Source organism: Coenobita brevimanus, chromosome 29, assembly GCF_032717465.1.
Source record: "Coenobita brevimanus isolate Jiangsu-jjx chromosome 29, ASM3271746v2, whole genome shotgun sequence".
Taxonomy (NCBI): domain Eukaryota; kingdom Metazoa; phylum Arthropoda; class Malacostraca; order Decapoda; family Coenobitidae; genus Coenobita; species Coenobita brevimanus.
The window spans coordinates 40105790-40119739 of record NC_136982.1 but is presented as its reverse complement, the minus strand read 5'-3'; the positions used below and the strand labels follow the sequence as shown (position 1 = coordinate 40119739).

Below are 13950 nucleotides of genomic sequence, written 5' to 3'. Positions count from 1 at the left end.
ACAGTGGATGGGAGTACAGATGACATTAGCAGTGCTGACTATTGTTGGACACTGGCAGTGCTGATAGATGATACAATCCACCACTTGAAAGCCCGGGAGAATTCAAAGTAACACAGAATCTCAAAAGTGATGCCCCGCAGTATGATCCATTGCGCCTGACCATCACAGAAGTGACGCCCCGTGGTTAAGGGGTTAATGAAGCTGCTACAAAGCTGGGTTAATTCTTGCCTTCTGAGATGTTTGATAAATACCGGTATTATAGTTTTAGCCAAGCACTTGTTTTGTTTGTATCAGTCTCTCTTTTGGCAGAAATTTAGTGATGATGTATTAAATTATTCTACATCAGCCATCTGAGCTCAGAGACTGTCCTCATTCCAAGATTTGGTCATAATTTATCCCCCTAGGAAAATGCACTACCACCACTTTCAGATAAATCATATCAAATCTTGGAATGAGGAGAGTCTCTGAGCTCAGATGGCTGATGTAGAATAATTTAATATATCATCATTTACAATGCTGGGTGGTAACCTTATAAGCAACCAACATGTGTTCCGTACATGACAACAAGTGGGTTGGCGGAGGGTTAGTGTCCCTCCCCGGAAAACAACTAAAAATACAAACAAGAAGCCTTGGACGAGGACTGACTTAAAGGTGACGACTAAGGACCGAACAAAGGACTTGGTACGGATAGCTACATGGAATGTAAGGGATGCAAATGATGAGGTGAAAGAAAGAGAGATTGTCCAGGTGCTTGAGGGTGTGAAAGTGGATGTATATGGATTAACTGAAACTAAATGGAGAGTTGAGAGTGTGAGAGAATGGGAGTATGGATGGGGTATATTCACAGGGGTAGGTGAGAATGAGAGGGCAAGAGGAGGAGTGTGTATTGTTGTGAGTAACAGATTGAAGGAGAATATAAGAGAGTATGGATCAGTTGGCCCAAGGATTGTGTGGGTAACATTGACAGTTGGACTACAAATGTGGGCAATTGTGTGCGTATATGCACCAATGCAAGATCATACAAGCAGAGTGAGAGAGGAGTTCTGGAAAAATGTGGAAGCGTGCATGGAAAAATTTGAAAGGAATGAGAGCGTTTTTGATTGGAGATATGAATGGAAAAGTAGGAAATGTGAAGGTGAATGGAGTAGTTGGTGAGTGAGGTGTGCCTGCAGAATGGCAGTGCTTTAGTGGACATTTGTGCCGGGAGGGGGTTGGTGATAGCCAATACCCTCTTCAGGCACAAAATGATCCATAGGTATACATGGCGAGTGATGAGAAGGGTGGTTTGTGAACTGAATGAATGGAAGGCAATGATTGATTATGTGTGTATGGATGAAAGGATGAGAAGGTGTGTAATGGATGCAGAAGTATATAGAGGTTGGGGGACTGGACTTTCTGAAGTCCAAATGAAATGGAGAAATAGAAGAAGGGAAGGACAGGAGGAAGTAGTGCATACAAGGAGGATGGAAAGGTTGCAAGAGGATGGAAAAAGGCAAAATATAAGAGGGAAGTGGAGGAGCAATTGGGAAAATATGGACTGGAGCAGATGGGGGACGTCAAAGGTGTATGCGAGATATTCACAGAAGAAATCTGTGCAGCATGTGAGGTGGTGTGTGGGGTGGAGAGAAGACGAAAGGGGTGCAGGGAACAGCTTTGTGGAATGAAGAAGTGAGAGAGGCTGTGGCACAAAAGAAGAAAACATATAGTGAGTGGATGAGAAACAGGGGCATGGAAGAAGGTGAGAGATGGAAGAGAAAGTTATATGTAGGGAGGAGGCGATGCAAAGATTGGTAAGAGAGAATAAGAAGAGAGTGGATGAGGAATTTGGAAGGAACTTGAGTGTAAAGTGGAGGGAATGTAAGAAAATGTTTTGGAAAAAGGTAAGGAGAGTTAGACAGGGTGCCAATGAAGTTAGTTGGGTGAGTGAAAGATAAAAATGGTAGATTACTAGTGGAGAAAGGAGAAGAAGTGAGCAGATGGAGAGAAAACTTTAAGGAATTGTTGAACATAGAGAATGAAAGTAATGCAAGTATAAGTGGCTGGGAGATGGAGGGATGTGAGAAGAGAGGAAGAAATCAGTAAGATGGAAGTTGTGGAAGCAATGAAGAAAGTTAAAATGGGGAAAGCCCCAGGAATTGATGGAGTGTGTGGTGAAATGCTGAAGCATGGGGGAGAGATAGTAGTAGAATGGATGTGGCAGATGTGGAGATAGGCCTTGGAGGAAGGTTGAGTCCTGGAGGATTGGAAGTCAGGTATAATTAATCCCCTGTACACACTCCATCAATTCCTGGGGCTTTCCCCAGTTTAACTTTCTTCATTGCTTCCACAACTTCTATCCTACTGATTTCTTCCTGTCTTCTCACCTCCCTCCTTCTCCCAGCCATTCCTCAGCCACTTATACTTGCATTACTTCCATCCTCTATGTTTAACAATTCCTTAAAGTGTTCTCTCCATCTGCTCACTTTTTCTCCCTTCTCCACTAGTAATCTACCATTTTTATCTTTCACTCCCCTGCTAACTTCACTTCCACCCTATCTTACTCTTTTCACCTCTTTCCAGAACATTTTCTTACAGTCCCTCCACTTTACACTCAAGTTGAAAATTGGAGGCGGGTGTTCCTAGGGAGAAGATAATGGAAGATTTTGGTGTGAGCTGTTCCACTATATATGACCTTAAGAAACAGAAGACCAATGTAGTGCTTAAGGTTGACCAATAATACTTGCTAGACACTGTAATTGCAGTGGGGTGACCGACCCCGATTGCTAGAAACTTTTTGACAGGTTTTCCCAATCATTCAGCAGTTTCAGCTCTTTCGGCACCTGCTCGGCCCTGTAGATGCCGAATGAGAGGACTTTACTGTACAGTGTTAGTCCAAAAATTTTAAGATAGCCATTTAATGGCTTGCCCCATTTCACTGGCATACTAATTATGGTAATAGTTGTTCATAAGTGATTCCTCACGTTGTTTCTGGCTCCTACCACACCACATCTTTAGGAGAGGATTAAGGTTGGGATGATGATGATGGCTAGGGGAGTGGTTGGTAATAAAAGTCACGTAAGGGTTCATTTGAAGTTTATATTCATTAGGGGTCTATAAAAAATTTGAAGTGTATATCCATTGGGGTTCTGTAAAAAAGTGTTGGTTATTTCATTAGTGAAGCAGTTATTCTTTTTTTGTATGAACCAGTGTTCTAGTGAGTGTATGTATTGTTAGGGAGAGTTTTCTTGCTGAATCATTGGCATAGGATTGGACTCACAAGAGGAGGCTGAATATATTTACTTTCATTATAAGTCTGAAAGGTGATTGAGATTTATGGCTATATTTAAGTCTGAAAGATAATTGGGATTTATTGATCTCGTAATGCCACCAATGATTGTGTTGCTGGTCACCCTTGCCTTAAATGTCTAAAATATATAACAGAGCCTTGGACACATACATGTAGTCCTGATAAAACGGGGAGGATAAGGGATTGGATGATGAACTGATTTTTTTAAAAAGCTTACATTACTGTACTATATTAAATGGTGACCAAGTACAGTTTCTATAGGTTGAGGAAAAGGGATACCGGAGACTGACACCTGAGCAGAGTGTTGGACTGCGTCACTGTGGTTATGTCATCACAGTGCAGGAGGTGGTGCGAGGGGAAGATGGGTGCATAGACCACCTCAGGGTCACCTGCCATCCAGCCACTGAAGCCAACAAACCTAAAGCATTTATACACTGGGTTGCCCAGCCAGTGAAGTGTGAAGTGCGCTTGTATGAAAGATTGTAAGTACAATACAGTATCAAGTGGGGTGTGCTTATATTTGAGAATAAGTTTCATGCAAAGTACTCCTTTCATGTATCCTTATTCAATATTTTTGCTGCACTTGGTGCATTTGTTATTTGTTTTTTTAATCAGGTTAATAAATGAATGACTTTTAATATCAGGAGATTTTGTTCAAATGTGGGAAATCCTGGCATTCATTCTTCGAAAACAATCTCAGGTAGTCATTGCTCTGCAAGTGGTAAACCTAGAAATTTTATTTAGGTTAACACCAGATGAATTTATTCCAGTGAGGGAAATCCTAGTAAACATAGGACTAACAAGTGGAAATGTTTTTTAATCCTTACTAAAGATTAGAGGTATTACTTCATTAATAAAATAATTTTTCTGTTATGCAGTAAAATAGAGAAACACCACTAACAATAATAATACTCCTTCCCCCTATAGATTCAAGCATGAGAGTCCTGAGGATCCAGCAGTGGTGCCTGGTGGCTTCTTGACTGATATCAACCCCAACTCGCTGAGTGTGGTGTATGCACTGGCTGATATGTCTGTCAAGAACGCGAAGGTTTTCACTAAGTTCCAGTTCGAACGCACTGGATACTTCTCAGTTGATCCAGATTCTTTACCTGACCAGCTTGTGTTTAACTGTACAGTTGGACTTAAGGAAGAAAAGGGGAAAGTTTAGTGGGTTGCCATATTCATCCTAAACTTTTGTATCAGAAATAAAGTTGCTGTTCCTCTCTCCTCTGTCTTCTCATTTTTCATGGATTTTGTGGTGAAGTAATACCAGTTAAGATATTTGTATGGAAGGGTCAGGGAGTCTGTATATCCGAGATTAGTTGTCAAAGTGCTGCTTACAGCTCATTTACTAAAGTAATAATGTTTCATTTTATTCGGATTGAAACCAGTTTTTATTTAGTTTAGGAAAGACCTTTTCGACTGGAAAATTAAAGTGTAGTTTGCAGCTCATGTGGCAAACAAGGAAAACTACCAACATAGTGCCCTGTAAGGAAAATTACCAGGATATTGGCCAGTGAAACTGGCAACAGTCATTTACTCATAATTTGTCTCTGATTTTTTTCTTTAAACTTGTAAAAAACCATCCATGCATTTTGTTTATTTTTTCTTTTTGGGTGCACTGTACAAGTGCCTGTGGGACAGAGGAATTCATTGATCACCTAGTAAAGAAAAAAGGGTGGGGAATGCAACTCTTGTCATGTGCACCTTGATACTTCATCCATCCATTTCTGATCAATGTCAAGTCTTGCATCCTCAACTTCAGTATCTTTCTTTGTCACATTTATGGAACTTTTCATTGTGACATTCACTGACCTTAACCAGCCACCTCTTCCTTCCATAAAGTCCTCTCTCATATACTGTACTTATACCATACACAGACACTGCACCCATACATTGATTTGGTCAGTAATGCACCTAGCTGCAGTCCTTATGCAACCACTGCTAAGTTTTATCTGTTGTATCATGACCTTTGTTGCACTGAGCACTTTTATTCTGAGTCACCTTGCTTCCCACTACTTTTAAAACTTTCTTTTTATATACCTGAAACAACATACTGTATTTCATAGAGTATCATAGAGTATATATAACTGAAACACCTTAGAGTATATATAACTGAAACATCATAGAGTATCATATTCTGTATACTGTATATATTTGTTATTAATCAACAAGGATAATATTTTATATAATATTTTTATCTTTGAGTGCAACAAGAGAAATGAGTACATTATCAACTGTGTGTAACTTCATCGTCACATTTATGTAGTCATCATCATCATCATCTGCCATTCCCATATGTTGTATAAGTAATCACGATTATTTGGGTGCTCCGTATCTGGACATGCTCAGTCTACGGACATTAGGCCTTAGATCCATTATTTCCGTATCCAGTTTGTCCATATCCGAACGGCACAGTGGCTCAGTGATAGAGCGCCTAACTCAGGATGGAAGAGTTGCGAGTTCGCGCCGTGCCCGGGTAAGCTGTCATGCCGGGAGAGGTAGCGCTCTCCAGTCACCTAGCTGGTTGTAGCAGCTGTGGCTCACAGCCTCACAGGGTTACAGCACTCTGACCGAAGGGTCAGAGGTTTGAGTCCACCCAAGGGTCATTGGTAGACATCAGGGAGGGCATCTGATCATAAAAGTGCTACATGCTCCAAAATCTAATTTCTTTACCCAGCAAAAGGGGACATGACATAAAAAAAGAAAAAAAAAATCTAAATATAAAAGTTCTGACATCGGGAGCTGTGTGGCTGACAAGTTAAAAAAAATCGGTTGGGTGGCTCGCCAGCCTCTCTGTTCGTGCGAAGGTAATAGACTGTAACCCACAAGCTGAGCTAAAAAGGCTATCTGGACCCCCAGTGAATGGTCAGTCTCCTGGCCACCGGATTCACAGGCCACTCATGGGTAATGGACAGTAACCCACAGACTGAGCCTAATTGGCTGTCCGGATCCTTACCGAATGGTCAAAGTCCCTTGGCCACCCAAATAACTTGGGTGCAAATGGCTGTGCGTGAGTAATACAGAGTAATACAGACCGTAGCCCACATGCTGACTGAAAACACCCATCCGGCTCCTCACCAAATGGTCAAAGCCTCCTGGCCTGCCGGATCAGCGGGAACATTCTGGTCTCACGCGAGCAACACAGAGCCTAACCCACCAGCAGAGCAAAAGTGCCCGTCTGTCTCCTCACCGAATGATCAAAGTCCCACAACACTGAATGGTCAAAGACCCACAACAGCTCTTGCTCTCCTCCCCCATCCCTCCTCCGTTCCCTCCCACGCTTACCGCTGCTAGGCTTATCTCCCTCCCCCGTCCCTCAGTCCTCCCCCACCCTAGCATCACTTACCCGGCCTTCCACCCTTCCTGCATCGCCATCAGTGAGTTTTTTAGTTTTTGGTGATTTGTTCAAATACTATTAGTAGTATCGAAATTCCGAAAACACCACAAGAAAGCTCAAGAAATTCTCCATCTTTTCACGTGCTTAGCTCTTGCACAGTTTGGGTAAAATTTTGCACTAAGGTGTTGGGAAGTTATTTGAAGGTATTTTTAACTCATGAACAAGTTTATTCTTATTGCATTTCTGTACATTTACTCATTAGTTTTGTGTTTTTATTAGCTTATCTTTGAATAAAACACCAGCAAAGGTGATGGTATGCAATTTATACCAATATAACCATTTGCTAGGGGCATATTTGGCCATGGGAAAGTTTTTCTTTGTGCTACAAAAGCAGCCATCACTCCGTTGTTGTCCCAGAAACTTTTTGAAAACTTATGGTTCCTGAGATGATTAAATATACTTATATCAACCATTGTCTTCACTGATTTTTTTGGTGGACTTTCATTGATTTTTATTTGTGGACTTTTGTTGTTTATGCATTACTTCCTTAGTGCCTAGGATTATATTGGATTTTCCCATGTATGTTTTGATGTCTAAGTACAGTTGAAAGACTGGAGAACACTGCCAAAATTAGGAAGAGTACTGTATATTATAGGTAGGATATTTGTGGATTTTTGTTGTTTATACATTGCTTTCTTAGTGTCTAGCATTACACTGGGTATTCCCATGTGTGTTTTGATGTTTAAATACTGCTGAAAGACTGGAGAACACTGCCAAAATTAGGAAGGGTACTGTATTGTATATATAGGTTTGGTACAGGTAGTCGGTTGGGTATGGACAGGGTATGGGTACCGTAGATGATATTGCTCCATATCCAGATTTTGTCCATATCCAGACATGCCTTTGGCTCTTTATATTGGATGATAGAGGGATTACTGTATTTCTATCTTAGGATGCAACAGTGTGGTAGGTGGGGGCTTTCACCATCCACTTACTCGATGTAGTGCTACTATGGGTGTCTGCCCTTCCCTCTCTTCCTTCCCTCCTCTTCTGTCTGTTTTTCCTTCATTCTTTCCTCTTCCTTCTTCCTATGGGTGACTTTACACTCCCTCTTCTGTCTTTCTTTCCTTCATTCTTTCCTCTTCCTTCTGCCTATGGGTGACCCTACACTGAATGACAAGCCAAATGGTTTCCCGTACACCAGGAAACCAGTTACTACGCTGGGTGGTAACCACGTAACCAAATTATGGTGCTTGGTGGTTTAGGTAGTAATTAGGGTGCTCCAGTCAGATTGAGCTGGTGCAGGTTTATATCCAAGGGGTGGCTGGGGTTTATTTGCTCATGTAATGCCACTCTGTGATGAGTGAGGCTGCTCACTCACATCTTAAATGTCAGGACCAACTTGCCTAGCCCCTGGCTCCTACACTCCTCATGGGGCAACATAGGATCGGATGATGGATGGATGCAACAAAGGAAATCAGTGCATTATCAGCTGTATGTAACTACAGTATTGGTCAAATTTATGTAGTCATTATCATCATCATCATCATCCGTGATCCTCACAACCCGAACTCTGTGAGTTACGTTCCACAGTAGCCAGTGCTTGACTATGACTTACTGTACATCACAGAAGCCGAACCATAAATCGTGTTTTCTGCACTTTCTGATACAAATCATGGGCAGCTGTTCATTTGTAAGCCAAATGGAGACATCTAATTTACCTTCTCATACAGTAACGGACTGTCTTTTGATCTCAGGCCTAAAATTGGTTTCCAGTGAAGTGGCTCCTATATGTTTTTTGGGGCATGGTGCCATGGCATTGTTGCTTCAGACATCTGTAGTGCCTAAACTGTAGCACATAATGACCAAAAAATTTAGGACCATAAACTTCACCATATTCCATATCAGTCTGCAAATACTGAATTGGAATCCTAGAAACTTCGAAAATCAGTGTTTTTTGTGCACCACAGAGATCCTCTCAAATCTTAATTGTGCAGTTGTTGGTTTAAAAGGTGGGGTGAGGTAGGGTTTAAAAACAAAGAAAGAGAAATCACGAAGTGAGAGAAAATAAAACGTATGCCAGTGAAGATGTGCCATTCAGTCATTTACACATCATTCAAGCTTAGAAATCCTTGCCCTGCATCACAAGCAAAACCATCAGCATATATTTTCCTTGTATTTTTCTTCATGGATTTTGCATGTACCCCATTCCGTCTTTATAAAGTGAACTCTTTAAATCTCATGATTTATTTTTCTGTTCTCCCTACCTCTGGACGATTTTGTTAACTACAGTATGGAGAAACCATTTTTGGTGACAGGATTAGAAATAGGCTTCATTAACCCATTTACAATCTGATATCTCTACCTAGCTGAATATAATTAAATTGTCTAAGGGTAGCAAGAATAACATTAGAACCAAATCATCAAGATGAGTGGGTTAAAAATGTGCCAATCCTTGTTGTGTGCATCCTCATACATACTTGTACTGTACCTCATCCATATTTTTTATCACTCGTGACCTTTCCAAGCTTATTTCTAGTGCATAATGATGTTCATATCCTACTTAGTTACCCACTGATGTTGACATATTCGGAGTTAACAGTAGGCATCCACAATGTTCCCATCTCAGTTCCATAACCCCTTTAACCCAGTAATTTATTTTGCAATTTATTATTGCTACCTCCAGATATTTTACACAGGTTAGGGAAAACCTTTCAGCTGGTGAGGTTTGAAGTAGCCCTCTTGAACACCTCACTGCTAGACATCCATGCAGTTGCATAAAACCATCTGGAGGAGGAAAAATAAAATATGCCATCGGACTGAAGAGGTTAATTACTTCGTGCAGAGTACAGTACATCAGTCCAAGACACTCTTTCAGTCAGGCTGCCATTATACTCTCCCTTCAGTCCAGTGTTGTAAGTTTCTAGCTTATTCTTGATGCTACCAGACAATATTACTCAATTTCTGAGAGCCTCCTTATAGAGTGTAAAAAGTTTGTGCTATGCTGGATAAATGTGGAGGTAGCAAAAATAAAATTAAGATGACCTTTGTGGATGGTAGGGGTCAAACGGACATACATCAGTTATGTTGAAGTTTTATAGCCAGTTAACCCTTTAACCGCGGGTGTCATTCCAGAATGACATCGACAAAACTGGACCAAACCGCGGGTGTCATTCCAGAATGACATCGACAAAACTGGACCAAACCGCGGGTGTCATTCTGGAATGTTCGTGAATATTTTGAACCGCGCGTTTTTCCTGTGTGCAAATTGTCTCACGCAAGAGTAGCTGTTGAGTTCTTTCACGCCAGCCATCCCACAACTCCCTCCTCCCACCCCGAGGGGGCCTCACCCACCCCTGCCCTGACACGCATCAGTCAGTATCTGTCCAGCTCTGTGCGTGATAATGGCGCTCCGTCCCAACTCATCGTCGCTCGCTTCCTCCTCGCAAATGATTAGTGCTAGTGTGCCTTCGACCTCTACACCGGTGAAGGAGCTGCCGACGGCGAGGCAGAAGGGGTTGAGCACTCCAGAAATTAGAACAGAGCTGGACAAAACTGTAAGTACAACTCTGGATTGTGGCAGTGAGAGTGATACACTTACAGCAAGTAGTGATGATTTTGCAGTGATTGGTGGTGAACCCTTTACCATTGACAGTGACAGTGACGAAAGTGAGCGTGTAGTTTCCCCCCCACCACCCCCAACTTACTCTCCCCCCCACCACCCCCAACTTACTCTGGGAAAGGGAAGGCGCCTATGGGGTAAATTGGTGTTGCACGTGGGAAGGGAGTGAAGCGCAGACTTACGTCTCCTACACCAGGCCCTAGCAAGCATTTCCCACCACTTTCCCGTTCCCCTAGCCCTATTGCCCTCACATCATCTTCATCTTCTGCCGTGCCCTCTCCTCAGTCTACATCATCTGAGGAATATGAATTCCCAGAGCCTGCACAGCGAGGGAAGGCAGGCCGTGCAGGCAGGGTAAGCAGGGCAGGCCGGCCTAGAGCAAAGGGGATGCGTGGCAGTTGGAGGGCAAAGCTGGGCGATAAGCGAGGTGATAAGCGGGGAAGAAAGGGTCAAATTTCAACATGCACCAGGTCAGTAACCCCCCCGCCTGCCCCCCGCTCAGCTCCCTCACCCTCGCCACCCCCCCACTCACCGCCCCCGCACTCACCCCCCTCCCGTTCGCCTCCTGCCTCACCCATTGCCTCACCCATTGCCTCCACCTCAGCTCCTCCTCACGGAGAAACGAGTGCAGTGCGACCTGCCACTTCCACTGAACCACGCACAGGGAAAGTTGATGCATTTGTTTGGTCTGACGGTGCAGATTTTCAGCCACACAATCCGCCGTTTGATATGACAAATGCTGGAATACAGCCTGCCTTTCCATGCAACGCAGGAGATGATTTTGTTGACTACTTCCTGGCCTTCATGGATGACGAAATCGTGCAGCATGTCAGCGATGAGACCAATAGGTATACAGCTCAGTGTGCAGCAGAAGGGCTGGGACCTATTGGCTCACCAAAGCAAGTGTCGTGGTTGCCTGTCGGGATCAGAGAGCTGTATGTGTTCTTTGCATTGATGTTCTTGATGCCCCATATCAAGAGACATGAGTTGGAGGAGTACTGGCTCGTGGATGACATTACTTCTATCCCAACATTCGGGAAGTATATGTCACGGGATCGGTTCCGACAGCTGCAAGGATACCTGCACTTCGCTGACAATGGAAACCCGTCCCAAACTGACCCTTTGTGGAAAGTGAGGGATTTTCTCAACAGGATTAGGGATCGATTTATGCGATTTTTCCGTCCTATGCAGAAAGTCGTCATAGACGAATCCCTGGTATTGTTCAGAGGACGTCTCAAATTCATGCAGTACATCCCCAGCAAACGCCACCGCTTTGGGATAAAGTTCTTTGTGCTGTGTGACTGTGAGACGGGGTATATCCTTGATTTCGTCATCTACTCTGCAAGCACAATGGACGTGAACAGGAAAGACCCCCTTGGCTTCTCTGGCTCCGTTGTAAAAGTGCTGATGGAGAAGTATTTTGGTGGGAATCATGTGCTGTACACAGACAATTATTACACAGCACCGAAACTCTCCAAATACCTGGCTGAACACGGCATTGGCACTGTTGGCATTGTACGGAGCTATAGGAAAGAGTGGCCAAGTTTCCCAGAAGCATCATCCTCATCCAAGGGAGATGTGCACCTGAAGAAGTCAGACAAGCTTCTGGCGATCAGGTGGCATGACAAGAAGGTCGTGAATATGATCAGCACCATCCACAAGGGGGAATTGCAGAGAACTGGGAAGGTCAGCTACAGGACGGGAGAGCCAATCATGAAGCCTGATGCCGTCATTGATTACAATGTGAACATGAGACTTGTTGATAAGTCTGATATGATGACTGGCGAAATAGATTGTCTCAGGAGAAACACCCGATGGTACAGGAAGGCTTGCCTGCACTTGCTCGATATGTGCATGCTCAACGCCTTCATCCTCTACAAGACACAAGTCGGAGGCATAAGGCAACCATCCCTGAGACAGTTCTCTAAGACTGTCGTGCAGCAGCTGCTTGCACGATTTGGTCAGGTGACGGCATTGATCCCGAGGCGACACTATGACACACAACCTGACCGTCTTGAGTGCCGCAATTACATGAGCCGGCACCAGCTTGTGAAATTGCCTCTTACCGCAGGCGGCAGGTTGTCACAGGGCCTCTGCAGAGTATGTCATAACACCACACGGAGGCCTCGGACGAGAAAAATGAGCACACACCAGTGCCAGGAATGCCAAGTCGCTCTCTGCGTGACTCCGTGCTTTGCCGAGTACCACTCTCTGAGTAAATACTGAAAGTGACGGTGATATACAGTGATGCGACAGTGACGTGCTTTACCAATAATTGTATAATGGATAATGTAGTAATAAGGGATATTTTGCCTAGAAAAAAATGTAAATATTGGCCAGTATAATAAGTGATATTGTAATAAGAGAATCTGCGGCACTTGTGTAATTCTGCGGCACTTGTGTAATTCTGTGATGCGACAGTGACGCAATATAGTAATAAGTGCAGTGTAAATATAATGTATATTGCCCAGATTATATGTAAAATAATATTAGAAGTTAGAAATAATGAAAAGATCGCCGCTAACCAAACGTCAGTGAGCGGGTGAAGCCGCAGTGAAGTGCGGGCGCAGCCGCAGTGAAGTGCCTTTTACCTACCTCAGTGAACACAGAGTGGGTGTTTATCGTATGTGCAGTGTTCATATATGTTTATATTACTATTATCAGAGAGTGGTTGGCATTTGGTACTGGTGTGTGGGGCGTAAAATAGTGATTTTACACCCCTCACTTCTAACGGCACTGCCCGTCCTGTGAAAGTCAACAAAGTCATGAAACCTACATCAATGGAAAGCTGAAGGTTAGTACTTTCTAATGGTACCTTATTTTTTTCTCTAGCTTTATTCTGTGCAGAGTTATTAAGGTTTAAAGGTTTGTTTACATTTGGCTGAAACCCTCGCGGGAGAGGACAGTCAGGCCAAAACAATGCCCGCGGATAAAGGGTTAAGCATAAAATTAGTATGTAGTTATTTTGTCTTATTTGGTGCTTACATTGGGATCATTATGTTTGTGAAGAAATTTTAGCATCTACCGTGACCAAAAGATGAGGGAGCCACTACATCCTGGCTAAGAACAGTGTACAGTACTTTTTCGATTGTTGAATAACTTGGTCACTCTTTATCTGGGGTCTAGGTCATTCTTTATCTGTGGCCTAGTGGGTCTGCTGTAGACCAAGGGGATGTGTGTTTGATTCTATCAAAGGGCCATGTACTGATGCTATGAAGGCATCTAGTTCATTCACTTTATCTTGGTAGAAGTTTTTGCCCTTTTGCAGCTTATTTTGAATAGGTTAACAGCAGAATAAGAATACAGTACTATTTGGCTATACTGTACATCCTTTCCATAGCACTGCTTCATGACTAGCACCAGGTTGTCAGCCTGGTGTGGCGAGAGGTGTTCTGGTAGGGGGGGTAGGGTGGCAGGAGAGGAAGGGGTTGTGTGCACGGTTCAGCTTCTTCCATTTCACTGACCACTAATCCTCTGGGGAGGGTGGGGGGAGTGGTGGATATGTTGGCGATGCATACCGCTTCGAGGTGTGGGAGGGAAGGAAAGTGGGGGAGAGTAGACAGGAGATGGTTCCAGAAGGCAGGTTAGGAGATAATAGGATAGAGGTTCCGAGTGGCCCTATTCACGTGAAGCCAGGCCTTGTGCTGAGGGGCAATAGTAAGGGAAGAGGCGATGGTAGCAGGGAACGTGGTGTGTGGAGGA

The 13950-nt window shown here is 43.5% G+C and overlaps 1 protein-coding gene across 3 annotated transcripts in view; it reads left to right on the top strand.

Moving 5' to 3' along the window:
• The window catches only part of GlnRS (Glutaminyl-tRNA synthetase), a 44473-nt gene extending 39670 nt beyond the window's left edge, over positions 1-4803 (top strand). For 2 of the 3 annotated variants that reach the window (XM_080268811.1, XM_080268812.1), the window contains 2 exons: positions 3548-3768; positions 4214-4803. In XM_080268811.1, the coding sequence (XP_080124937.1) occupies positions 3548-3768; positions 4214-4454 (462 nt within the window). In that variant the 3' untranslated portion in view covers positions 4455-4803. The remainder of the gene's footprint in view (positions 1-3547; positions 3769-4213) is intronic. The other variant, XM_080268813.1, reaches the window with a different exon arrangement.
• Positions 4804-13950: the final 9147 nt, after the last annotated feature.